Source organism: Diadema antillarum, unplaced genomic scaffold, assembly GCF_040938485.1.
Source record: "Diadema antillarum isolate AM-2024a unplaced genomic scaffold, OU_Dant_1.0 scf00000057, whole genome shotgun sequence".
Lineage (NCBI taxonomy): Eukaryota > Metazoa > Echinodermata > Echinoidea > Diadematoida > Diadematidae > Diadema > Diadema antillarum.
The window spans coordinates 1,164,994-1,192,589 of NW_027270946.1; the positions used below are offsets into that span (position 1 = coordinate 1,164,994).

Sequence of the window (27,596 nt, forward strand, 5' to 3'; positions counted from 1 at the left end):
CAAGTATAGAAATTCGTCAATTTTTTTCGAGGCTTACAGACCTCATAATAAATGAACAAGCATTTTGGTCTTTGATATATTCTGTAAGAAACGGCTACCGGGAAAACTGGACATCGCCTCGAAGAAAAAAAAATGGTTACTGTTTGTTATTCCGAAGATTTGTAATCCGAACAGGAAATAAGGTTCATTATTCCGAAGTTCGTTCATTCGAAGGGTCATTAATCCGATAATGAAAGAAAAAAAATTCATTCCAAAGGTTCATTAACCGGGAAACGAAATAGGTGTCGTAATTCCGAAGATTCGTTAATACGCATCTTCTTTTCATTTTCGGATTAACGAACCTTCGGTTTTTATCACATTTCATTACAAACTTTCGGATATCGAACCTTTGGAATAACGCCACAAATGTTCAGATTAACGACCTTTTTTTTTCATATCGGATTAAGGGATATTAGTATACTCTACATATACGGACTTTATGTGTTTCGGAAAACGAACCTTCGGAATAACGAACCATATTTCATTTACAGATTAACGAACGTTTGGAATAACGGGCATCATCCGATCAAAACACGCAACGAATTAATCTTGAGGAGTTGACTACAAAAAACAACAACACCAAAGTACCTTACATGCCTTTACTTAGGGAAGTTGAAGAAAGTGCGACCATGTCATACAGAGTTCGATAATCATTTGAATATGAAATTGTGAGGGGCTGAAAGACGTGCAAACAAAGGAAAGACAAGGGTAGATTTGTGTAGAATCACTACTCAGAAAACAAAACAAAACAAACAAAACAAAACAAAACAAAACGAAACCCAACCCAACCCAACAACAGCAGAAGGGTCCGAACTACAACCGTAAAAAGGCTTCTTCATTATCTGTCGGTTTATAAACACACAAGGCCAACTATCCATCATGCATGCTGTACATTGTTAGGTAAGCATCGACTAACACGGCTGACGGATGTGCACTGTAGTACTGGTAACATCTCAGATGGCTTCAACCGCCACAGCTGTCGCAGCAAGCTTAGGTGAGTTATTTTGGGTTACTATGATCCCGATGTAAATGTCAGAGAGAGAAAGGGGGTCGAAACTGTCGCTAAAATACAACCAAATAATATCATCTTGTCTTCAGCGTACGTGACAGCGATTACTTTCCCCATTTTCTTTTTTTTAATTATTTCATTTTTTAATTTGTTGTACTTATATTATGTAATAACAACCCCGTGTTGATGATAATTTAATGTACGATTCTTTTTTTTCTTTTTACATTTCTTATGTTGTATACATTTCTCCTGTTCTACTGTCCTGTGTGTGTTTTGTTTTTATCCGTTTGTACTTTTGAATTGTAAATTGTTATAAATCTTATATACACGGACCCATTAAAAAACAGCTATTGCTGAATGGGTCTTTCAGTGTTGAAATAAATAAATGAAATAAAAAAAATGAAATGAATCATGTGTACATGAATAAGCACACACACACACACACTCACGTATTTATAGATAGATATTTAGATAGATATATAGATATAGATATAGATATAGATATAGATATAGATATAGATATAGATAAAGATATAGATATAGATATAGATATAGATATTTTATAGATGTAGATATAGATATAGATACATAAATAGATATACAGATATGCATGTCTTATGATGTGTTGTGTGTATATTAGCATGATTGATTGAGAAACAAAAACTTTGCCGTTCAGCAAAACAGAATAATTTATTCTCTTCTCTCGTTTGACGAGTCATATTCTGTTTCTACCTGTTTCGTGAGTACTTGGAAGAACGGGTGCTGTTCGTTATTCCGAAGATTCGCTATTCCGATGGTTCGTTATTCCGAGGGCTCGTTAATCCGAAACACACAAATTCCCTATACCTAGAGGTTCGTTAATCCGAAAATGAAAAAGGGTTCGTTAATCCGAACATTTGTGGCGTTATTCCGAAGGTTCGTTATTCCGAGGATTTGCTAATCCGAAAATGAAATTCGGAATAAGGAACCTTCGGAATAACGAACCTTCGGAATAACGAACCTTCGGAATAACGAACCTTCGGAATAACGAATCTTCGGACTGAAGAGCCTTCGGAATAACGAACCTTCGGAATAACGAGCTGTAACCGGAAGAACAATCTAACGATGCATCCTCTCTCTCGGCATTGTCTACTATACAACGATGGTGTGAAAAGGCTTGTATTAGACTTAGAGTTTAGTCTTTGAACGCAATAAGAAAGCTTTTCTTTCGGTTTTTTTACTATTTGAAGCGAAACCTACGAGATGATAAACGTTCAAGCGTGATTCCACGAATCTACGTTATCTATCAGCCGGAGTCACAGATATCTTATGCAAATTGGATGAGGAAATGATTCCATAGCAACCGGAAACGCCTGTTCGCTGGTACTCAAATCTCTACTAAATGTAGCAAATGTAACCGTGTAACAATCCTTCCAATATGACTGTGTCCTGCTGGAAAGAACACAGTGTCCCACAGTGTGAGAAACACAATGTGAACTTAATGTGAACCCAATGTAAAATCTCTTCATACTGTTAAATTCGAGCGTTTTAACAGTGTGAACACACTGTGAATCATCAATTCACACTGTGACACAGATCATTACCATGTGAACACTCAGTGAAAACCAAACCACAGTGTGAAATCATCTCCACACTGTTAAACTCGAGCGTTTTCACACAGTCGACTATGTGACCACACTGTGAACACACTGTGGGACACTGTGTTCTTTCGAGTAGGGTCGTTAGTATGTAATATACAGAACAATATGGCTGAGATGCAAATCTTAAATTCACTCATTATCAATACTAGCCATAGGATACATGATTATGTAATCATTCTTGATGAAAAAATATGATCAACTCATACTTCATTCCTTCACTAGCATCAAATGAATAACTGAAAGAGTAAATTGTCACATCTCCACACTCTGTAACTGATATACTTTTAATACAAAGTGAATGTAAAACCCCTTACATCACTCATCCTCCGTGTAGCACTGTGTATTAGACCCTAAATTCCAAGAAATCTTAATCATTCCTCCTAGCAATACACAAAAATATACGTACACACATTCATATAAATAAGTGTAAGTTGAATAAGTATTGGCAAGTGCGCACATACAATATGAATCACTTCAGATACATTTTGTCTTTAGCTATTCGTCAACGCAGCTGTTCATAATTGTCTATAAACGAAAGTCGAAATTGTTTCCGAATAATAGAATGTCGTACTGAAAGCAAATAAGAAGCTACGGCGCCATGATTTCTTTAAGGCCACAATAGGATGTAGTAAACTGCGAGGTAACCTCGCAATGGCTCGGCCATTTTACGCATGTATTGAACGAGCCGTTCGTCTGAAGTCAGAGGTCAAATATCAGCTAGGTATCTAGGTGCAACCCTATTAGGATTATGGGCTCGGAGAGGGAAGGGTTGAGCACGACAGTTGCTCTTCGAGAAACCATTACAAGACTTATCGTCTTTCAATTCCACAGTGCAAGATATAAACGATCGCAAAATGTGAACATGACAACTACAGGCGACTATACAATCGAAAGCAAACCTTTGCATACTATATAGCAGGCAGTGAAAACACTGCCACATAATGAAAAGGACCAATTATCCAAATGTCGCAAATCTAAATTGGTGTCGATTCTTTAACTATCAATGCCAAAAAGGGGGGACGTCTGATAAGCTTTACGTTACATTTATACCAAGGCTGTCTCTTCGGAACAGACGCAGTGGTTATAGAAGAAAAAGAGAATCGGGTAGTGGAAGAAGAAGAGGAGGAAGAAAGGAAAGGAAGAATGAGGAGAAGTAGAAAGGGGCAAAATAAAACAAAACAAAACAAAAGGATGGTAATGACAAGAAATTAAAGAGGAAGAAAATATAGGTGACGGAAAGGAACGTTATAAGGACAAGAAGGAAATTTAAGGAGATGAGAAAATGTATGAGGAAGATGTTATCATATAAGGAGGAGAATCACTTGTGGTATAGATAAGTAGCTAAAATAACGTAGATACCAAGGTTTGTGATCCGTAACTTTCCGGAGCTTTGTAGAGTTAATCGTCGTGAGATCCTTCGGGCAGCGCTGCGCTGCACCGAAGTGTGAACCGATAGGAACCCATGTGGTAATGACATCTCATTTTTCCTATACATTCCTCATGGTTCACGGGCGATAAGCCCCCGTATACCAGTGCGTGGATCCATACGGCATTCCAGAGCGGTTACTTGGACGTACCTTGCGGCGCACCAAGTCACTATGGCGGATATAGCACATCATACAATGACATTCGAATGTATGGTTGTCCATGACCATGGTAAATCAGAAACGTCGAGGGCAGCTTTCGTGGTTTATCGTCTGGTTTTGTTAATAGCGCAAACTGCAGAAATTGATATACACCACTGGGTTATACATTAGTTCTCCCTTTTTTTTTGGGGGGGGGGGAAGTATGGTCAGCAATAGAAATCATTCTTTCCTTCTATGGCAAATGTCATGACGCATAGGAGACAGATTAAGAACGCAAACAAACGACCCCTTGTAGTTGATCCATAGAAAATTATCTGAACATAACAGATTGATAATTCTATGGTTTACACTGCTAACTTATCAAAAGTGGAATTGACTGTATCATCTTTCCAAGTGGGCAACTTCACGTATATCATTTGGAATAAAATTTAATCTCCTGACATTGTAGACATTTCTGTCAAGCCGCCGAAAATAGCAATGAAATGATATAATGAAAAGCTCTACTTTATATGCAATGAATTCAAAGGTCCACATAGGATTCTTTTCTCTTCATACTATGGATTCCGGAAACCGAATGGTGGGAAGAAAAAAAAACTGAGGAAAGATTGCAAAATATCATCCTAAAGCCCAGACTTCATGCTTTTTGTGCAACAGGTGAATGGGACGACACTTATGTCTATGTACTATAGATTAACACGATGTTAATCTGAGCTGTGTCATCTGTAAATATCTCGTGAAATACACAGCACGCTCATTTTAGCGTCACAAGTCAATATAACGTGGAGTGTTGACAGAACAGTGTACACAATCACCTTTCGATAGTCGATAGACGCGTGTCACAATCGTTTCATCGTCCGAAGACTTTGTTCACACACTTATGGGTATACCATCAGATACACTGTATATACCATGGGACATCTTGACTATGTATTGTTTAGGTCGCCCGACAATAAGTAATGCGCTAGATATGGACGCATATTTGGCAGTATCTTTTTATTGTGGTTATCATACACACCCCCATATCACATACGAACATTATATTCACAGCTTTCATCCTAGTAAGTTCAATGACCCGTATACTCCTGTATGATATGTTCTGATTGGTTATTCTAACTCTTCTTAGTTCGGATATTTTACTAAGACAAATTCTTTCGTTAAAGTCGGAGATTTATCACTTTTTTTTTCGTGAAATTATCACCGCCGGGATATGCTTTGTCTATCACTGCAGAAAGGTATGTATGTCATGAATGATCCTAGGATAACTTAAAAACGTTGAGGAGTATCTTAAAGTGACCGAATGAATGAATAAAGTGATTCATTCCATGAAACAATTCAATTCAATTTCAATTCAATCTATTCGGCACAAAATAAATCAAAAGTACATTATGTACACAATAAAAACAAAAGCAATGTGTATAAACATACATGCACATATTATGGAAATTAATGCCGGGACCCCTTTGAAGCATCTGGTGCTTGTTGTTGGGGCCCAAAACAAAATTATACATCTTTGTAAACATCTTTGTAGATGAAATGCCAATAAAAGAAAAGAAATTAGAGTGTAAACTTACTTAAACACACCCTCTTTTTAAGATGTCGCATCTCGAGGTCATGATTGCACAGTGCAAGAAAAACGTTCTTTCGGAAGTCATTAACAATCCTCATTATTGTATAGCATTCAATAAGAGGGTAAACGCAAAGAAAGATATTGCATAATGGGACTCAGAGAAGAGTTGGCACCAAGTGCGAATAGATCTCGACCTGTCAAACAGAATTGCGGAGACAACGTGGCGTAATTGAATTCTATATGGTTACAATTAAGTACTATCAAAGTGGATGATGATTGTCAAACGGACGCGTATAATGGAAACATAAGAGAACGCACCTATCTTAAGACGGTATTGACACAAAGAGGTGGCTCAAACTGGACCAGTGGGTAGGACCAGGGGTCGCATGTCGTGTATTACGCCGAGATTGATGTGATAAGCGGACGGTAGGATTTAGATCCGTATCGCGTCGGACTATTTCTTACGATTTTCCCCCAAACAAGTGGCGCCGTGGTGTGGGTTAGAAGTTACGATGATGAACGCTTCATACTAACTACGCATGTAAAGATGCCTTACTTCATGTATAACTTGACTGCGTTGGACATAATACGTACGTTTGGGGGGAAAAGTGAGGGAATTAGTCTGGTTTGTATTCAGAAGTCTCTGTCACAGGAGAGCAAAGATCAAGCAAGCTATAATCGTACGAACATAACTAGGGCATAGTAAATAGTGATCTACAAAACGTCCATATCATGGTCATTTGAATTAGCTGACGGCATCTGAACTTGATATTTATTTAAGTACTCTTTAATGGTAACCTCGAAAGAATAACCTCTGTTCAGCAGACATCTGGTAATCTTTACCTACACAGGTCGAAGGAAGGTGATGATATTGAGGGGAATGTAGGCCAGGTTACTCTTACTGGCTCTTCGGCTTCTACTGTGTAAGATGAAAACATGAGACTTGAGGTCAATTGCCTTTGAGGTAACTAAACTTGTGGTGCAGTGTAACATTCGATACATGGGCGAGTCACAATCCAAACATTTGCGAGTAACTTGGAATAAGAAAATGAGCTAGGAGTGGATGACTGAAGGGGGATGGGCAGGGTTGCAAAAATGTAACTCTATTTTTTTTTCTCGATGTGATGTTAACAAATAGACTCTACGCCTCTGCCTCCATCGGCGGTGCCAAACGAACACGACACAATGACATCAGCATTGCGTCACAAGCGTCACACAAACACGTCGGCTGCGTGCCGATACTGTTAGTGGAGATACCAGAAGTGTATCGATATGCGTCAGGTGAAATAGTACAAGAGAGAGAAAGAGAAGGGGGGGGGGGTAGAGAGAGAGGGAGAGAGGGATGGAGAGAGCAGAAGAAAGAGCTTTTTACAAGACGTTAAAGTTTCGATCGCTCCCGCCAACCTCTGTTCTCCGCGAATGCGATCATCGTTTTATCGCCTGACGGCAAACTTCCACTCCGGCAGTCTCCGCGCCTTGTGACCTTGCTACAGTTTGTCTTTTTGCCTCATCAAACTCTTCTTAAACAACATGACATTGCACAAACAGGATGAGGGTAACTCCTTTTGGTGTCTGTGTACTCGGGTCAATAATAGTATTAAGACGTCTTATACCAATGAGTCACATGCTCAGACGGAAGTAAAACACTCAACAGATGAATACGGGAAGAAAGAGGGAAACTTAGGGTCGAGAGGACGAGAGGAAACAGACGATGAAGATGATGCAAAAAAGAAAAAGAAGAAGAAGAAGAAGAAGACGAAGAAGAAGGAGACGACAAAGAGGAAGATGGAAAGACGAATAAGAAGGAAATATGAAGAACTTGAGGAGGAGGAAGATGCTGGAGGAAGAAATGACAATGAAGAAAAAGAAGAGAAGGACGAGGAAAAGAGGAAAGAATTAAGAAATCGTAAACTAAAAAAATTAAGTCAATCTAATAGAAAGAAAAGAGCACAGGAGAGATGCTGGGAAACAGACAAAAAGTTTAGAAGACACTTCACTGTTGTTGTTGTTGTTGTTGTTGTTGTTGTTGTTTTTCCCAATGACAACATATCTCCCTTCACAAGTTAACAACAACAACAACAACAACAACAACAACAACAACAACAACAACAACAACAACAACAACAACAGCAGCAGCAACAACAGCAACAACAACATTGTTTACCGAGACATCATTATGGCAAGAGGAATCACTGGTGGACTGACGGAGACGCGTGCAGTCAGGTAAACTAAAACAACATAAACGGTAGAAGGTAAACGGAAACATGCGGAGACAGATTGAGAAAGTATACAACGTTTTTAAAAAGTTCTATTTTTACACGTGAATGTCAGAATAAGCAAATGAGGACTTTCATTTACTTAAAAAACCCTTCAATAAAAAAAGACGTGATCATGATTGATTTCAAAAACACATTTGACCTCAGCTATTCCCATATCTTATAATCATTGTCAACGAACTCTCTTGAATAGCTTGTTGACTGCAGCCGCCATTTTGTTTCGCCATTTTGCTTTTGTCGACTCTCACTCGGCAGATTAAATCACTAATTTCTAAGATAGAGGTATAGATGAGACATACTACAATTACATTTGAACACATCTTTGGGGCAAAAAATCTTTTTTTTAGCGTTAAATAGAAGATGAGTATGCATGGTATTATACAATGTATTACCGATATTTATCACCTGTCTCCTTGTTGCCTTTTGAATTTCACTGTTCTTTGGGTTGCATTTAGACAACTACGGGAGAAAGAATATCGTTGTTTATAATAATCTTTCTTATTACGAGGCACTCCTTATGAAGAGGCACTCGATCGCTAGATACTTCTATAATGGAGATACTCCGACGCCATACTTCTACGTGTCACACTCATTAATGTTCTAAAACTATTGATGAACTCAAGTATATACGCAATGTCGCTTGGGACGTTGCCTTTTCATTTATCAATGTCCAAGGCAAAGCTATAGGCAAGGATGGTGTTGGTAGAACATATTCATGTGATATCAGTGGTCATTAGCTAATCATGGTAGATTGGTAAGACATTTAACAGAAATAAAACAATATCAGAGGCATAACGACTTAAAGTATGCGAGAGTTTCTAGCATCGCCTGCATCATCCAAGTGTGGCAACTTTCCAATCTTGAACAGTATATCAAGTAGCATAATTAGACTAAAATCCATCGATGCTATAATTTTGAAAGCTTACCTTTGAGACTGATACCGGCATACCGTGTTCTATACCGCCCAGCAGCCGGAAACCCCAAGGAGGGCCGCCAGTCATACGGACCCGCACCGTTTCCTCCATATTCACCATCCTGATCAAGCTTACTCCTCCGTAATCCGTAGGGAATTTTTTACAAATTGGATGATGACTGGACCCCCAAAATTGAGAGTATCTCTGCTTTTTTGTTGTTGTTTGTTTTACTTGAGTTTCCTCCGAGGTTGTTAGTCTCCAGTAGATCTAAACATGTTGAGGGGGTCAGTTACGAGGGCCCGGGCTCAAGATGGTAACCCGGGCATGAGTTTCCACTTAACCCCCGTCAACCTGGCGTTTGAAACAATCCCAGGCAGAGGCCTACCACGGGCGGGAGTTCCAGTACCGTGGGCTAATTATACCAAGATAGCACCATGGCATAACTTTGTCCTGTGTAAACTGATGATCGCGAGATGCTCTCGAGATGGTTGCTTCCAGAAGAGGGGTTTGTTTACCCCACGTTCGAGGTGGTATCGTCCCGTGCGTGTGTGATGGTGTGGGTGTGTGCAATCATCATTATGCTCGTGTGTGTGTCTGTGTGCGTGTATGCATGTGTATGTGTGTGTATGCGTGAGTGGGTGCGTACGAGGATGTGTGTGTGTGTGTGTGTGTGTGTGTGTGTGTGTGTGTGTGTGTGTGTGTGTGAACAGGTCCTGACTATCACAGCAGATCGCTATGCCCAACTCCTTCACATTCTCCGCGTAACTCCAGAGAGTACACAAAGACTGAAGGATGAAGTGCTGGAGAAATTGGTGCCAATTTGATGGTGCGACAAGGTTAAACACGATGCATTCATACAGTACCGCAATACATATTAACATCGACAGCAGCGACAAAAGTAGCAGCGAACAGCAAGAAAGCTTATGTAATCAATAAAGTGACAATGAGTAATTAACAAACGGAGAAAGACATGTTATCAAGGATGCAATAATGACTGGACATCACGAAGGATTAAAATCTCTGGAAAGGAATGACAAGAAATCCGACGCACAACTTTCACAAACAGAAATTCGCTTTAGTGGCTCATCAGTGGTGATCATCAGAGTCAATTATCTGAATAAGCATGTTTAAATCATTTCTACAAAGGCACAGCAAGTTTGCATTTGTTGTTGTTATTGATCTCACGTATTATGAAGACTTTGATAGTGACGATAACAGTTTTATGATATGGGTAGTTAGAAGGTGATGGTGGTGGTGGTGGTGGGTGGTGGTGGTGGTGGCGATAGTGACATGACGAAGATGACGATGGCATTTTGATATTTTGGTTACTTATTTAAAAATTTAAGATTTTCTAATCATCCATTTACGACACCTAAACTCTTTCAATTCTTCACCGTCATCACATATGGATGCATCCCTATAGAAGCTTACATATACAGCGTGCATGGATCCCGGATAGAATGGAGAAGATGAGCAAGCTAAACACCTGCTTCAATTCACTATATCCATCTCCATTAGTCCATCTTTGTCTGGTAGCGCTGAATATTCATTGCAAGTTAGCGGAAAGGCAATTATGCAAATCTTTTTTTTTCTTTTTTTTTGAGGAGGGATTGAGAGTGGGTCAGAAAATACCTATAGATAAAAACTTAAGCGTATTATAATAATTTGTTATGCTTTGTATACAAAGCAAGTGAGATTTAGCCCAATTCATTACTTGAGCAGGGAGGTGGAAGCCACCCCCCTGCTTTGAGTATGTAGGCATAATGATCGTTAATTGATTTGCTGTTGTCATGGTAACCATACAAGGCTTGACATAACTCCTTTGGAAATTATGCTTCGGTATGCACTTTTTTTTTTTTTTTGCTTGTTTATTTCTTTTTGTTCTGGGCGAGTTTGTGTCGTAGTTGCGTGGCCGATTTTTGTTGTTGTTGTTGTTGTTGTTGTTTTGCTGTTGTCAGTTTTTTTACTTTTCTTTTATGAGGGGAGCTTCCTGTTGTCTGTATGGTGGTCCGTATGTGGCTGAAAGTGTTCTTCCAGTAGGTCTTTTGAAGTCCCTCTTGGGAAAGTAAATCAAGCTTGAGTTGCATTTCAATCTAGGAAATAAACCGGCCAGCAAAAAATGGAGTGGTGACTCCATTTAACCTGGCGCTGGGGACCAGCAGGGAGGCTGTGTGTGTATTGTGCATAAATGCGTTATTTGTCACACAGTGCCGCCAAATGAGATTGGGATGTGTCAAATATGATGCAACAAGTAACGAAACTTCTTTCTGCGTTGGCAATCCAAAGCTAACTGTACACTGACGTGCATGCAACCCACGGCTGGGGTAGAGTTGGAGCTGTAGGGTGGAATCGAGACATACGGCTTGCTCGGCTCTACCATATAAGGCAGCGAGACTGCGCCAAGCCCACCCGCGGTCCGGCCAGCTAGCACGCGCTGGCCAGCTTGCTGCAGCACATCGTCAAGCGTCAACTGACAGCTATCATGACACGGCACTTTGCTCAATCATAAACTGACTTCTCTTTCTATCTTGTAGCCTCATGGGCCGATGCAAAGCCATTTTCTCAAGAAAGTGTGCATGATCAGGTAACACTATACAAACACTCTTTCTCATGGGTGCATATCAACCTAAGATGCAATTTCGTTGATCCGTTCATCGGTTAACATATTCATGAATAACCATAATGATGCGAAAAGTTAGAAATTCATGAAATCAGACTTCAAAATGCAAAACATTTCATTCTTGCACAATCCCGTTAGTCTGTAGAGAAACATCTACAACAAGCAATGAATATATCAAAGGGATGAGATAACATTAATATATTAAAGAATGGTTTCAATATCAAGACTCCATCATTTCTTGCTAAATTGTTTGCTCGACTTAAAGGGACATTCCAGACGATTTTCATAATTTCACATCATGTAGTACATAAATCGACAACTCCCTGTATAGATTTGTGGAATTTATTGCGGTTCTTGAGCAGAGAAACAATACTTTGAAAAACCTTAAACAAATTACACTGAACAAGGATGATGACATAGAAGGTTCACATATTTCGGAAATAATAGCAGTGTGATTCCATAACAATACCGCTTGCTTGCGAGTTCACCTGTCTATAATCTATGCATGCCTTCTTCTTTTGTTCTGCTTCCTTGAGCCCCAACTCATGCATTCTTATGGTGACTCTGCCATGTCATCATCCTTGTTCATTGCAATTTGTTTTGTTTTTTGAAAATATTCTTATTCTTCATCCCAATTATCACAAATTCTAATACTCTGTTCTCAGTATAACTAATTTATAGTTGTACAAAATAATGTAAAAACCTGAGAATCACCCGGAGGTCTCCTTTAACATCAACCACACTGTCAAAGGGCAGTTGCTATAACAACCGTTTACCGCCACGTACTCTGCTATTTGAATGAAGAAAAGGGAGTCCCAACTGTTCTTATATAAATGACCATTTTCTCTAAGGTTTCATGACGGGGACAGAAATTGTCAAAATAAATTACCAAAAATGAGATAAAAGATTTACTATTCACTATAATGCATCATCCAAACCTAACGTCGATATATACTAATATTGACAAAAATGTTAGTAACCAGAAACCTGCAATAGTGATATTTCAGGTAATTCAGTTCCTATCATTTCTAGTTTGCAAAAAAAAAAAAAACAAAAAAAAAACAAAAAAAATATGAATGGTGATTTTTAGTACCTTCCGAACTTTTCAATAATCTTGAATAGATGAGAGTGATTTTTAAAAACATTTTTCGGCTGATACAGCTGTGAATGAACTAAGTTGAAAAAACGTTTATGCTGTGCAAAACTGAATGATGATGAAATTTGATACTGAAAATGTATATAGATATCTCAAAATATCATCTTGATGTAAGTCTTGTATTATCAATTCCAACAAGACCTCAATTGGCGTTAAAGCTACAATGTATTTCTATAGATATAGCCGAAATGCAAACAGAACCATCAATGCAACGTTCGTGTAAAGACGCAAGGCAGGCTGAGCAAGGATGTTGTAGAATTAATGCGAAGCGCCGTAGAGGGCAATATAATACTGTAGTAATATTTTTCTGCATCACAAATTCCAGAATGTCAGGAAAGGAACATCACACTCCGAAGCATACCGGTATTCATTTTGATATCAATTGGTATAAATATGGAACGATAACGTTACTCAATAAGAAATGTAAAACATTTATGGAAATAAAACAAAACTAAGAACAATGAGAAGTTTGACATGATTCTCGAAACAGTCATGTGATGATATCTGTCATAACCATACTCCATAGTATTATATGATATAGAATTATAAATTCTTATATCTTCAGCCCATCAAAAATAGGGCATTTTCTCGTTTGCCGGTAGATCATCAGGCCAAAAAATAATGTTTAAAGTTTCTTATTAGTTTAGTGACTCTCTAATTCCCTTTTCGAACCTTTCCGCCTATCTTGACATGCTGATGTATTTTCTTTGATAAAACATATATTTTGAAGTTGGCCATTGTTTCTAACATGTTTCAAATTTTCTTGTCTTTTTATAATATTTATCTCTTTTGATTAGAAATTAGGAGATACAAAAGATACAATTTCTTCCAGGCGTCACATTCAAAGAGAAAATTAAGTGAAATCTTTATAATCTAAGAGCCAAATGGAGACTCAATGTGATGGAACAACGTCATCCGATTTCATATCATGTGGCTATGACCAATATCATTGTTCTGTAGACAACATACAAAAACTTTCTCTCATGATATCAATTAAGAGCAATTCTAGATATTAAATAGTTCATAAGTTTATCTAATCATCAACACAAACTTGCGTATTGAGTGGAGAATCCCTTTCTCTGTATCATGAGCCGCTTCTCATTCCGATCTTCATACTATGAGACAACCCCTATATATAATTCTTGACTGGGAAGATCTCTGTATCTCCGGAACGGTTTCCGATTTTATACCTCGTCTTTATACAAAGTGATCTCTCACAAACTAGCGGAAATAAGGCGGGATTATATGCTTCGAAGTCGCCATGGCTTAGCGGTGTTAAACTCCACGGGAAATGGCAATTCAGATCCGACTTTTGCTGTTTGGATTTACAGATTTAGGGAGGTATTAAGATTTCTAAATTAGAGTTTGATTGTACCTTCGACCTAAGTTAGAATCAAGACATATTTGTATTCAATTTAGTGCTCGTTGTTTTTTGTGTTGTTTATTTGTTTTTCATTGGAGCTGGGATCTGCGACTGAATCGTATGTTTCTAATGATATCAACCTAGTTGTGTTGAAACTTAATAAATGAAATGAAAAAAAAAATCACAAAGGTTCAACAAGCGATGATAATGATCGGCATTCTTGTAGGATTAATAGCATAATATCCCACAGATCGTGATTGTGAATTTCGTAATCTTCGACGTTGATTCTCCCATCATCCCATTCCCATGAGTCTTCAATTTGATGTAGATTATGATTTCTTGAATTATTATTCATTGATCGTATTCCTCATTGTATTCATTAAATCAGTCAAATACTGTAAAAGTGGATATTTTTGCGAGACTAATTTTTCACGCTCGGCAGAGTAAGAAGAGTTTCGCGTGTTCTTACTTCCGCAGAATCAAGACATCGACTAGGGCTACTAGTACTGGAACATAAGGCAAGCAAAAATATTCGCGAAAATTTCCACTTTTGTAGAAAAAGTGATAAGTAAACAAATAAGTTTCAGCAATCCATCCCCTCTTTGCGCTTTTGGCAATGTACTATTGCATCGACACTGGATCGCCTTATTGTTTTTAGCTGCACAGAGAACCAACCGATCCTGGTGGAATGCTGCTGCCGTGTGGCTGCTAATCTGTGGTGGCTGCATGCTGGATGATAGACCAACCAGATTAAACAATCATGTTCCGGGCGCACGGAAAGCAATAATCACGATGATTGGAGTTAATGCGTTCAAAGGTTGAATGAAATCGAAATTTGAAAGGTAATATTTTGATTAATCGGTTTATGCTGCCTCCCATGGTATCTGGATGCAAAGTCTAATTTGCTAGAGCTGCTCTTCCACAAAACAAGGACGGAGTGCCTATCGGAGAATCAGCGGGAACAGATGAAGGGAAAAGGGTGTTCAGGTAGATCTACGTAGTCCTATCTACTGCTTTTCATGTAAGTAATTTACAATTCTGATGGTTGGCCTACAACTGAGTGTAGGAGACATGCGCATGCTACAACAATTTTGATGGTAGACCCAGCTAGGGTATGCTACTAATGCTAGATAGGAGTACAAATAGGATGGTATGCTAGTATCAGCGCAGTCAATTCTTGTCTTTAATTTATGCTATCTTGATACAACTTAAAGTAGCCACGAGACAAACAAGTTGGTGTCGAGTGATCGAGCCCTGCTTCAGTGAAGTAATGCCATGGCATGCCATGGGGAGTACAGATTTGGTTTGAAGGCAAGGAATTATCTTGCTAAAAATTTGCAAACATGTCGCTTATTACAATTGAATAAGGCTGTCTCTATCATGTGTAACTGATCATGAAAAAATAAAAACTCTGACAATTTTATATTTCAGTGTTGCAAAGCAAAAGCAAAAAAAAAAAGTCATAATTTCCAATTTTTGAATTTTCAGGGCATAATGTCAAACATTTTACATCATATTCAACCTTCTTTCAGAATAGTCAAACCATCTACCTTCAACTATCAACCACCACAAGTTCAAATCCGCACTGCTGAAAGTGAGGGAAAAGTCAGCAATTGTGTATACTCTAGATCTAATTCAACATGGGACCATTCAGTAAGAAAGGAAGTTTGAACATATCAAAGACAGAGGAAACTAATCAGGTCCAGGGTGAGATTGACCCCAACTTTGAAAACCCCGACAACCAGGCGGATGAGTGGACGTACTCCCTGGATGATGGGGATACCTTGGAAACGGACGCATCCTTCTTCAACAGCCACCAGACGATGGGGAATGAGGAAGACAAGCCGGGCTGGGAAGGAATGAAACCATCCATCGATGACACAGGAAGCATGACCTTCATCCCAAGGATGTCGGTGGAAGCCGGGAATGATGATGATGAAGACGGGAAGTTTGGTACCGAGCGCAAAGGCCAATGCGCCCGCTGTCTCTATTCCTGCAAGGTGGCCTGTCGGCCGTGCACCACAAAATACAATCCGTTGCCCCCCAACGCGTCCAGGTGGCAACGGCTCAAGTTTGCCTTTCTGTGTCCCCCGCATGGAGTGGTTGGCAAACTTATCACCTACACGCTGCTTGTGGTGCTACTGTGGGCTGTCCTTTTCACTGTCACTGGGGACGAGGCACTGCCCGGAGGCAATCTGTTTGGTGTCTATGTTCTCATCATACTCAGCATCATCCTTGGCATCCTTGTGGAAAAGATTCTGAGATTGCCTGCCCTGCTGGGTGAGTAAGGGATAATTTGGTATTTTGGGTTGCCACCTGAAGTGATATCATCCCCAAATTTGTTGACATTTTTTGAGTACTTATGTTATTGCAACAAATTCACATGACATAATATGCAGACAATGACTCTACATTTATATTGTGTTGACTGCAAGTAAAGTAACATGTCAAGTACATTGTAACATTGAATCAGCAGAAAATTAGTCTCCTTCAGTGAAAGTAACATTTTTCTTGTGAGTGGGATATACATTGTACATATTTTCCCTATCGGATAAGGGCACATTGTACACTAAACTTTCAGGAGGAGCAAGAATGCTGTGCTGATAGCCCCAAACCACTTTTTATAACCCCAGTATTTTATGATTGCAGACTAGTAAATTTTCTGGTGACTCAACACAAGTACACAAATGCAAGCATTTCATATTTACACAGTTGTTTGGGAGAAAGGTTTGTGCATTTTCCATGTTTATTCACTTTTGAATGTCAAATGCCTTGTATGTATTTGCCTCATTCTGTGGAGAAATCATTATAACTGTCCCGTTATCTTTTCCGTTGTCTGTCTGTCACTTCTGTTACATTGACATTATCTGCTTCTGGATGACAGGCATGCTTGGAGCGGGTTTCATGCTGAAGAACATAAGTGCCATCAACGTCGCCAACGATATCGACCATGACTGGGCTAGTGCCCTGCGAAGCATAGCCCTGGTGGTCATTCTGCTGCGGGCCGGCCTGGGCATCGATGCTCGTGCCCTGAAGAAGCTCAGCGTGGTGTGCCTACGTCTCTCCTTCATCCCCTCCCTGCTGGAAGCCATTATCATTGCTGTTGTCAGCCACTTCATGCTCAGGTTTCCCTGGGACTGGGCCTTCATGCTGGGGTGAGGAGCTGAAAGGAGCATGTTACCTCGAGTAAAATATTCTTCAGATTGAAGGCAAAACACCAAGCCATAAATAAGTGGAAGTATGGGCATAATGGGAAAAAAAATGAAACAGATTTTGACATTTAGATTGTGAAAGGATGACATGAGGTTTTTTAATCTTTTTTTTTTTAGCTGTAATGCAAAGACAAATGAATTAGTACATAATCTACCTTTTTTTCAGTGATTTTCTGGAACTACTTGCATTTTAAATATTCCCAATTTTACTTTTGATACTGTTTGTGTGAAGATTCCACCTCTCAACTGTCCTATGGGCTATTCATGTGTGTGACCCTACATGTTTCAACATGTTTAACATGATCAAGTTAGAGATTACCTGGTAGCTAAATTCCATTTAGAAAAGAACAATCATGATTGCCATAATGATTAATCATCGGTATGCTTAGCATTTTACAAATCAAGGATTCATATTAGGGAGTGGGGATGAGTTATCTTCTATGAGTCAGTTGTATCCAATTAAATCTATTATTCCCTTTTAGTTTGGCTATCAATATGCCTTGGATAACTTTTGTTGCTAGCCTTTTTAGTCTGGAATAACAATCAATTGTAACTGTAATCTTTCTACTAGAATCCTGACCATTCTTTCAATTCTGTTGCCAGAGATGTCAGATTTGCTATTGAAGTGTGTATTTTGATCTGACTTATTTGCTGCATAGAATGCATCCCGATGACAACTGTTTAGCAGTAATTATCTGTACTCCATGTCCCCCAGCTTTGTCCTGGCAGCAGTGTCTCCTGCCGTTGTGGTGCCCTGTCTCCTGGTCCTTCAGAAGAAAGGATTCGGTCAGCGGAAAGGCATCCCGACTCTGGCCATTGCATCCTGCAGCCTGGACAACGTCCTCTGTATCAGTGCCTTCGGTGTCGCCATGGGAATCTCTTTTACCTCAGGTACAATTTACTGTTCCATCTGTGATTGACACAATTTAAATTGGTTCTAGGGCAATTACCCCTGGATAATAACCCCAGACCCTTCCCTGTACCTAACCTAACTCCTAATCCCAAACCTGATCCTAAATAACCCTAATCCAAACTCTAACCCTAAACCTAACCCTAACCCTAATTTTTACTCTAACCTTATCACTAACCAGTGTTTAGCTTGGGGTAATTGCCCTGATACAATTTCATTAGCTGTGCTTTTCACACACCTGAAATGTTTTTTGAAAATCATTTTGGCAATTCAATGCAAATACCATTAATTCTTGTGTCTGGACACTAAAAATTTGGTAACTCTCTCAATATGCATAGTGATGCAAAAATCGGTCCTGCTTGAATTTTTTTTCAACCTTGTGACAATCTGTGTGAATGGCATGTGACGAAATCATCATGCTCCCTTTTAAAATCCCACAATGCAGTTCGCTTCACATAGGTCCATGCACTCGGTTGCCAGGTTCATACTCCTGTCATTGTTCAGGCCTGCACAGAGTGGAGAATCAAAGGGCTTCATTTGCATCCAAGCAAATCTTTTGTAGTGTGTGTGAAAGATGGCATATAAGATAGATTTTTGCGTCGAAATACTAGAACTGATAACCCCTGTCTCTGAATGTGGTTATGGCTAGGAGAGTCTGATCAGATTGACAGTGATTGCATAGAATTTACAGAGATAGTCTGCAGAAGTGGTTATTACAGATTGTGGTGATGGAGTTTGAGATCTTTATTTTTAATGGTTCTTATGTATGTAAAATCTGTAACAGTGATTAAAGGACAAGTCCACCTTCATATACCTAAGGATTGAGAGAATGCAGCAATATTACAACACAGTGAAAGTTTGAGGAAAATTGGACAATCCGTTCAAAAGTCACGAATATTTTAAGTATCTGCGCAGTCACTACTGGAAGAGAAGACTACTACAGTGTATGATGTCACATGCATACAACTATATAAGGAAAATAAAAAGAGAATTTCATAAAACTTTACTTTTTGAATGAAGTGCACATTTCTTCGACTTGCTACTGACGTATGTTAAGGGTAATATTATTCCCCCTGCCTTCTGAAAGAGAGAAGTCGAGTGTTCTTTTGTTACGTGAGGAAAATGGAAATGTGTTGAATTTTCTTTATTCTTTCTTTAAATCATTGTACTCATGTGACATCACAAGCTATAGTAGTCTTTTCATCCAGCCGTGACTGAGCAGAATCTTCAAAAATTCATAATTTTTTAACAGATTGTCCGATTTTGCTCAAACTCTCACTAATGTGTTCTACTAATATTGCTGCATTCACTCAACCCACATGTCTATGAGCATGAACTTGTCCTTTAAGTACAATGATTATCTGGTAGACTGCATTTAGCAATCTACACTTAAACCCCCCCCCCCCCAAAAAAAAAAAAAACATCTAAGCAAGAGAATAGATGCATGAGTTTTTGAGCAACCTTATCTTAAAGGGACTGTACAGTACTGGTTGAGGTAGATATTCATGTTTTGAACATTCCTAAGTGAGATAATGAAAAACCTCTTATGAAATAATTAGTATGAAAGAGCATGTGATTTTAAGAAGGATTCAACGTTTATTTGATGAAAATTGGTTTTCAAATGGCTGAGATATCCAAAAAAGTGCTAATAATAAAAGGCGACATGCCCCAACTTTATTAGGATATCTTTGTTTCACCTTGTTTTGGGATATCTCAGCCATTTCAAAACTGATTTTCATTGAATAAACTTTTGATACCTCTTAGAACTGCATGCTCTTTGACATCTCATAGACTAGTTTCTGAATATCTCGCAAAACGTTAAAAGCTAAATCTTCACCTCGACCAGAACTGTACACACATGAAATCCTTTGAACTTGCATGAAATCCTTTGAACTTGATAAATCAAAAGAGAATTCCTAATTCATCTATGATCTATTTCACATCAGCTTCCACTGTCAGTGGAATGAAACTAGGACTGATTATGCATTTGGTGTGCATTTTATGTAGTACAGTGCTTTAGGAGGAAGTACTACTTCCTAGACCATATTTTGTAATACACATTGCATTATCTGTGATACATGTGTGCAGGTTGTTTATTACATGATTCCATGTTGTATTTCCTATTTTCGTGCAGGGAATTTGGTTCTGAAAATATTTCAAGGCCCTCTGGAGGTCATTATTGGCATATCCTTTGGAGTGCTAGGCGGCCTGTTGCTCTGGTACATCCCCAGCAAAGACTTCGTAAGTACAAAGTTCTCTTTGCCATATATATATCCAGAGCTGTCTTTCATATACTATCAACAAATTGGGTGTAATGTTGCTAACTGTTATCCCTGAGGGTAGTGAAAACAAAAGTTTGGATGAAGATTTTGTAGTCTTGAATACAACCACCAGCCATTTACTTGTTTCCACCCCTGCAACAAAACTCCACTACCTGTGTAGGCTGTCCACTGGAAATAAATAAAGAACCAACCATTTAAAAGATACATTCATAAACTCAGACAAAAGAAATGTGAATAGGATAAAAATGAAATAGATAATGATAATGGTGACACATAATTTACTATTATTTTTTTGATACACATTCCTGTGACTTGTTACTGATGTATGGTATGGATAATGTTATTCCCTAGCTTTCTGAAAGAGGTAAGTCAAGTGCACATTCCTTTTGATAGAAAAATGAAGATATGTTTTAATTTCTTTGATACTTCCTTTATATAATTTTCCTGTAGTGATGTGACAAATGGTTGTATTTTTCTCATCCAATGATGGCGGCATTTAAACTGTAAAGATTCATAAATATGAAGAGGTTTTCCTCAAACTTCACCGTTGTGTACTACTAATGTTGCTACATTAGCTCAAACCATATGTGACCCGCTACAACAAAAGGATCCGAAAGTCGGGGGAGGACAAGTTTCTAAAAATGGCATGATATTATTCCCTTACTCTTCTTCTTTCATTTCATATATAGCACAACTCATAAAAGTACTCGATTGCGGAGATATTGATGATTTTATTAGTGCATGTCAAGTGGTTGAGGAAATCAGAGTTTCCAGAAAAAGGCCTTCAAAGTTTTCCTTCCGACGTTATCATGATCAAGGGGAGGCGAGACAGTTTTCGCCGCTGGACAATAGAAGGCATCTTCCTAGCGACCTCCGCAATGTTCATTCAAGCTTAGCGCCAGCGGTCTACGCACGACCAATCAGTAATCAGGATGCCACGCACTGACCAATAAGATCACTCCCTCGTTGCTTGGGGCGGAGTCTACCTGCGGCGCTAAATCCAAATCTTCGGACACGTTTCTGTTACGTTAAAAGTCGGAAAATCATGGCCCAGAAAAATGCTGATTTCTTGCCTTTCCTTTGTTCATTTAGCTTCGAAACTTTAGCAGATTTTAGACAAAACATTAGACTACAACATTATGCCAAAAATAGAAATCCAATTGTTTTGACCGATTTTGATGATGTGACTTCAAACTCGATTTCCTCGGCTCAACCGTCAGCGACTTTAGGATCCTTTTGTTGTAGCGGGTCACATATTCATTTTTGGGTATCATTCCCCTTTAATTCATCCCTACTCTCTACTCTTGGACAGAAAACACTGACATCACTGAGGTTTGTGTTCCTGCTGTCTGGAGGCCTGTTTGCAGTCTTTGGCAGCGCCGACGCTTCGTTTCCTGGATCGGGCGCCCTGGGCTGCCTCATTCTAGCCTTTGTTGCTTCCTTTGGATGGAAGGAAGAGAAGGTGAGAGAACTACATTCTTTAGCCAGAATTCACGAAGGTGGTTTGAATTTAGACCATGCTTTATGCAATTTTCTTGAGCGTAAATACTTGTGACAGATTCTGTATACCAACAGATCTCCAACAACAATTGCGTGTTAATGATAATGATAATGATTCACGCAAGTCAAAAGTACAAAGGTTATGCCTACTTCACACTGATTTTAGTCCATGATCTAAATTTAAACCATGGTTTCAATTTAAACCACATTCATGAATTTGGGCCATAGACTCATAGTGGGAAGGAGCATTTAATATTTTTCTGTAGAATGCATTATTTTGTCGTTGTTGTTTTCTTTTTCATACCTTTGGGCCAAAGTGTCCCAGCTGTGTTCAAGGCCAGAATGGTCCTGTAAAGGTCATTGCCCCTTCTGTCAAACATTCTTATTTTCTTTATTTTATTTTTTAAGGGCATGGGGGGAGGGGGGGGGGGGTTATTCATCTTGATCTAAGAGACAGCTCTTCTGTGAGAAATTTTAGGATAACACAAAGCAGTTAAGGATGTACATTCTGTTACATTAACCAGGGAATCAATTGTGTGTACACACGAAGTATTTAAGAAGAAATTGAATTAATACCATTGCTCTTCACTCCTATGCATTATTCCTGCTTTACAAATATTATTTCTTGCCGTGAACGGACCAGCATACACAGTAAACTGAGAGAAATGGCAACAAATTTTGATGGGTATGATTGTCAATAGCTGTTACTGTGTACATGCTTGTGTAGTGAAATGGGGCATGTGAAATTTTGTACAGAGCTACCGATCCAGTCCTTCCTGTATTTGTGGGAGGTTGTTTAAAAGCAATTATAGCTCTTTCACTACTGGCAAAAGATTTCAGAAGCCTCACTGTTTTGGGGAATTGATTTCTTTCTTTAACACATCCTAGATAAGACCCACTTGAATGCATATCTGGGTCATGTGTGTGGGTGTGTACGTGAGGGCATGCACCATCCATGAACACATAGATGTGGCTTTTGTGATCTTGTGCGAGAAAAACAGCCCAAGGTTGCCAGGAAGTCAATAAAACCACTAATCCCTGTCGGAAATCAAACAAATTGTGTAGACATACACGACATCTATAATTGGCAAGATGGAAGAATAGAAATGATGAGACAGCAAGAGGATATTGCATTTGAGCATTCCCACAACATTCATATTAAAGCTTCCAGTATGTGTTGTTTGGCTGCAGTAGAATGCTCGTGATAAATTACCATTGTGTGCGAGAAATTGGCTGAATTGTGTAGATTGGACTATGAGATTTTGTGTTGATAGCAATGAAAAGCAGAAAAAAAAAATGAACAAAGGCCATCACATGACTTGGAGTTTCATTCCTGATACTGTAACAGTTTTTTGTTTTTTCCTGAAGAGCTAAAACGGAATAAAGAAAACTTAAAAAAAATTGTGTCAACTTTGAACACCTTACATGTTGATACATTTATTTTGCCCAGTAGTACTGGTGGACAAATTACCTACTTGCCCTGTGCTGAATGTTTAGACCAGAACAGTTGATACTGTGTCCATATTAGCTACATAGACCATGGCTAGCAATCTTACTTGAGAGTCCTGCAGAGCAAAGCATAGACCAGTGTAGGCCTTACATTGCAAGTGCAACTACTGTTCTAGTAGACCATTGAGGAAACACGGGAATGCAAGTAATTCATATGAGAAAGTACAAGCTTGAAATGTGTCGGACATTAAAAAGGGCAAACAGAAACTTTCCAGAGATTACAGTCAACTCTGCAAAATTCGACGGCGCATATGTCAAAAACTTGGCTAGGTCGGTGAAAGTAAAAAGTACCGATTTACAGTCGTAGTCCAGCCCTATGAGTGTAATTCCTCTGTACACACAGAAGTTGCATATTGCCCGAGTCGGTGCATTTTACTCAGTCCCGTCAATATTGACTTACGCAGAGTTAACTGCATATTATAAATATATGAGTTGGCGAAAACACAGGTAGACAGTGCTGGTATTTTATCTATTCTACTTCTTTTTATTCTAATCCTGCTGAAATTTGGCAATGTTCTGTTTAATTCCCTTGTCTGTATGGGTGGGTGATAGATTTGATTGGGGTCAAAATGTTCTGACAGCATATGCTGTCTTTATCGATTCTTACGCATTATTGTAAAATGCGAGCAGACCTCGGCTCCAAGTATCACTGCTGGGGATTTTCATGTTTTTATAGACGCTTTGTGACATTCTTTTGATTAATTGCAAAAGTGTAAAGATGAATGGGCTAGTCTCCCCTCCCCCCCTTTCAGCGTTTGTTATTTATTGTGCTTGCAAAATATGTGGCCATTTATGGAAGAAATTTGTGAATGAAAAGCTACTTTGGTAGAGATTAAGCATGATGGAACATTTGAGCTGATATATTCATACTTAGTCTATCTCACTGTGATCTCACCCAGCATGCAGTAGGAGAGCTGATTGGTGTGGTGTGGACGCTGTTTGAACCAATCCTCTTTGGCCTGATTGGAGCCGCAGTGGCCTTGGAGTACCTGGATGGGCAGACTGTCGGTAAGCGTGGTGCTTTATGTTGGAGAAGTAACTCAGTGGAAGGTTCCTCTTTAGACAATTATCATGTCTTAGTTTGGAAAAAGCCCAATAAACAGTGAAGTGAAACTAAAAGTCAGTGAGTAAATACTTGGGGAAGAGATCAGGAAAACTGCTATGTCAAAACAGATAATGATGCTTTAGAGGGAAAAGTTCCTTTTAGTGATTGAAAGACCTCAAAGTTAAAGAGATAAATCAATTGACTCATGTAAGACAATTTCGAGAGTGGATGGACTTGCAATCGAGAACCACATTGAAAGAATGAGAGATTGAGTATTATGATATCAATGTTTTTCCCCCTTTTCCATTTACAATGTCTTCTTTGTACTCTGAAACTCTTCAACAGGTCTGGGCATAGCGACTCTCATCATCGGGATTATCGTGCGTGTTGTAGCAACGTGGCTGTCAGTGCTTGGGGCCAAATTCAACAACAAGGAAAAACTGTTCATGGTCTTTTCGTGGCTCCCAAAAGCTACCGTGCAGGTGATTTTATCTTGCAACTGATTGACAAATTGTCCTTCATCGACGTAAATAATTGTTTGATTAATAGCCATGACAAAAGTCATGGGCGTACTACTTTGCGTGGACTTGAACTAACAATCTCCTGATTACTAGACAGCCATCGTATCCACTACACCACAGATCTTTTGCCCGACAACCAATGCTGGTTCTTATCCCCTACAGCAGTGGGTACTGCGTATTTATTTGAATTAACAAATTCTTGCATCCACATAGTTTTATTGCTACTGATTGACAAATTACCCTTCATAGACAGAGATAAACACTGAGTATTCAGTGTTTGAGTAATAGCCATGATAACAATCATGGGCAGACGTCTACATACTTGGGTGGGATTCAAACCCACAACCATCTCCTGATTGCTAGACAGGCATCATATCCATGAGACTACCGAGCTTCAGCCCAATAGCCATTGATGGTTCTGATCCCTGACAGCAACTGGTACTACGTATGGTAGTATGGTTTATTTTTTTCTTTTGAGTTTCAAGAAATATATAAATTTAACATATCATTCATTATGCCTGATCTCATAATTCTTTGTAAGGGTATTCCTGTAGTAATTAGAAACGGTCAGTATTATCTGTTGGCAACCACTACATTCTCTGCATGTTAAGTTTCATATTCTTGCACTGCAGCAGAATTTGTCAAAATTTGTCACATATTCGAGACTGCTTTTATGTAAAGTTCTTTCATTTCAACATGATGTTTTATTTTTATTGTGTTTGTGTGTGTGTGTGTGTGTGTGTGTGATACAGGCTGCCCTGGGTCCCCTGGCTCTGGATGAGATAAGAAGACAGACCGAACCAGATGAAGCTGATGAGAAGAGGGGCATACAGGTAGACATCAAGGCAGCCAAGAAATCTTGTTATCTCTATCCTAGAGTCACTCAAGAAAGAGTACAGTGCACTCCTGTTACAACAAACACGGTTATAACAAAATTCTGGTAACAACAAATTAAGATTTCAGGCTGCAACATTATCCACTCTGTGTATCATTTTCATTGTTTATTTCTTCGGTTTTTGCAAAATTTCGATATAATGAGAGAAAACTGCCTGTCCCGAGGACTTCGTTATAACGGGAGTCCACTGTATTTTCACCTCAGAGCCAGAAGTGCATTCAACTCCATAGACATGATAGGCTGTCATTGTGTCTGCAAATTGTGTAAAGCTTTCATAATTTGATGGTTGAAAAAACGAATGCACCATTCTTTCTTCTTTTTCTTTTTTAATCATGTAGGCCTATTCTTTTAGCGAAGGCTATAACTTCTGAATATTCTGATGCTGTTCCATCAAGCCCTCGGAAAGAGACTTTATGAACTTGTGGTGCATGCTCCTTGATTGCGTTCTGCTTGGCACTGGCAGATGTTAGTCACTGCAACGATGATTCAGACAATTACTAGTACATGGAGAATGGACCTTTTGTGTGTTTAAAGTAGTGTGTGATTTTGCCCGTTGCTTAGTTAGGTTTTTACAAAAACTTTGTCCTTATATCTGCATAAATTTGTCTATGTTTTTAGGCCCGAAAATTATCTTGCAAAGACCAGAACTTTGAATCCCCATAGGCTAACAAGCAAATTTATTTGGGACAGAACGATTTATCTCGTTATAAGCGGATTCTCATAACATGCGATCTCGTTACAACGGGGATCTTCTGTATATGCAGGGTATATATGCATGTTTGGGGTATATATGCATGTTTTGTATACATATGGCCTTAAGGGTTATGAAAGACGTAGGTTTGATGTAACAAAAAAGGATATGTTGCTAAATTTCCCTTCATGCTGCTCTCTCTGTCTATCCAGTTGCTGACCATCGCCGTACTAAGCATCCTCCTGACAGCCCCCATCGGAGCCATCCTCGTCACCCTGTGCGGACCGAAACTCCTGGAGAAGGAGACTAGGACTGCGGGGGGCAACGACCCTTCAAGACGTGCAGGTTTGGGTGTCAGTAAGAGGGAGGAAGATGAGGTAGCAGCCAGACAGCAACTGACAGAAGAGCTGGCCAATGTTTAGAGAGAAAGGGGGTGGGGGGGGGGGGGGGGGGGAGGGCATGGGGAGGAAGAGAGAGAGTGAGAGAAAGAGAGAGAGTGAGAGAAAGAGAGAGAGGGGGAGAGAGAGAGAGAAGTAGAGAGTATAACATGAGCCAGGCTGAAATATCAGGTAATGCAATTGGCTGCCTAATGAAGGAAAGTTCTGCCTTTCTGCCCATGATGTTTTCAAAGGTAATAGATCACTTTTACAAGAACAGTGAACTCTCTGCCAAGTTTCATACATTCACATCAATATAGACAAGATGGTGGAAGCTTTCTAAAAAGCAATGATAAGTGATGATTGTGTTAAAATGACTTGCCACTCAAGTGGGTTACAATCAAGTTGTTTCATGACTTTTTAAAGACAGTTATTATTGTCATTATTTTCTGAGCAAATGTGGCATCTTCAAATTGTCACGTAG

At 39.1% G+C, this 27,596-nt stretch overlaps 2 protein-coding genes across 2 annotated transcripts in view; one reads left to right on the top strand and one right to left on the bottom strand.

Annotated features, from left to right (window-relative positions):
- LOC139715877 (uncharacterized) overlaps nt 1–9,473 on the bottom strand; it is a 74,136-nt gene extending 64,663 nt beyond the window's left edge. The window contains exon 1 of the mRNA XM_071627426.1: nt 9,044–9,473. Coding sequence (XP_071483527.1) covers nt 9,044–9,151 — 108 coding nt within the window. The 5' untranslated portion in view covers nt 9,152–9,473. The remainder of the gene's footprint in view (nt 1–9,043) is intronic.
- A 5,496-nt stretch (nt 9,474–14,969) lies between these two features.
- LOC139715906 (sodium/hydrogen exchanger 9B2-like) lies at nt 14,970–27,157 on the top strand. The gene is made up of 10 exons (XM_071627459.1): nt 14,970–15,191; nt 15,703–16,450; nt 17,055–17,325; nt 18,098–18,273; nt 20,427–20,533; nt 21,887–22,036; nt 24,483–24,591; nt 24,974–25,110; nt 25,902–25,982; nt 26,948–27,157. Exons 2-10 carry the CDS (start codon nt 15,811–15,813, stop codon nt 27,155–27,157), a joined length of 1,881 nt encoding a protein of 626 aa, XP_071483560.1. The 5' UTR covers nt 14,970–15,191; nt 15,703–15,810.
- Nucleotides 27,158–27,596: the final 439 nt, after the last annotated feature.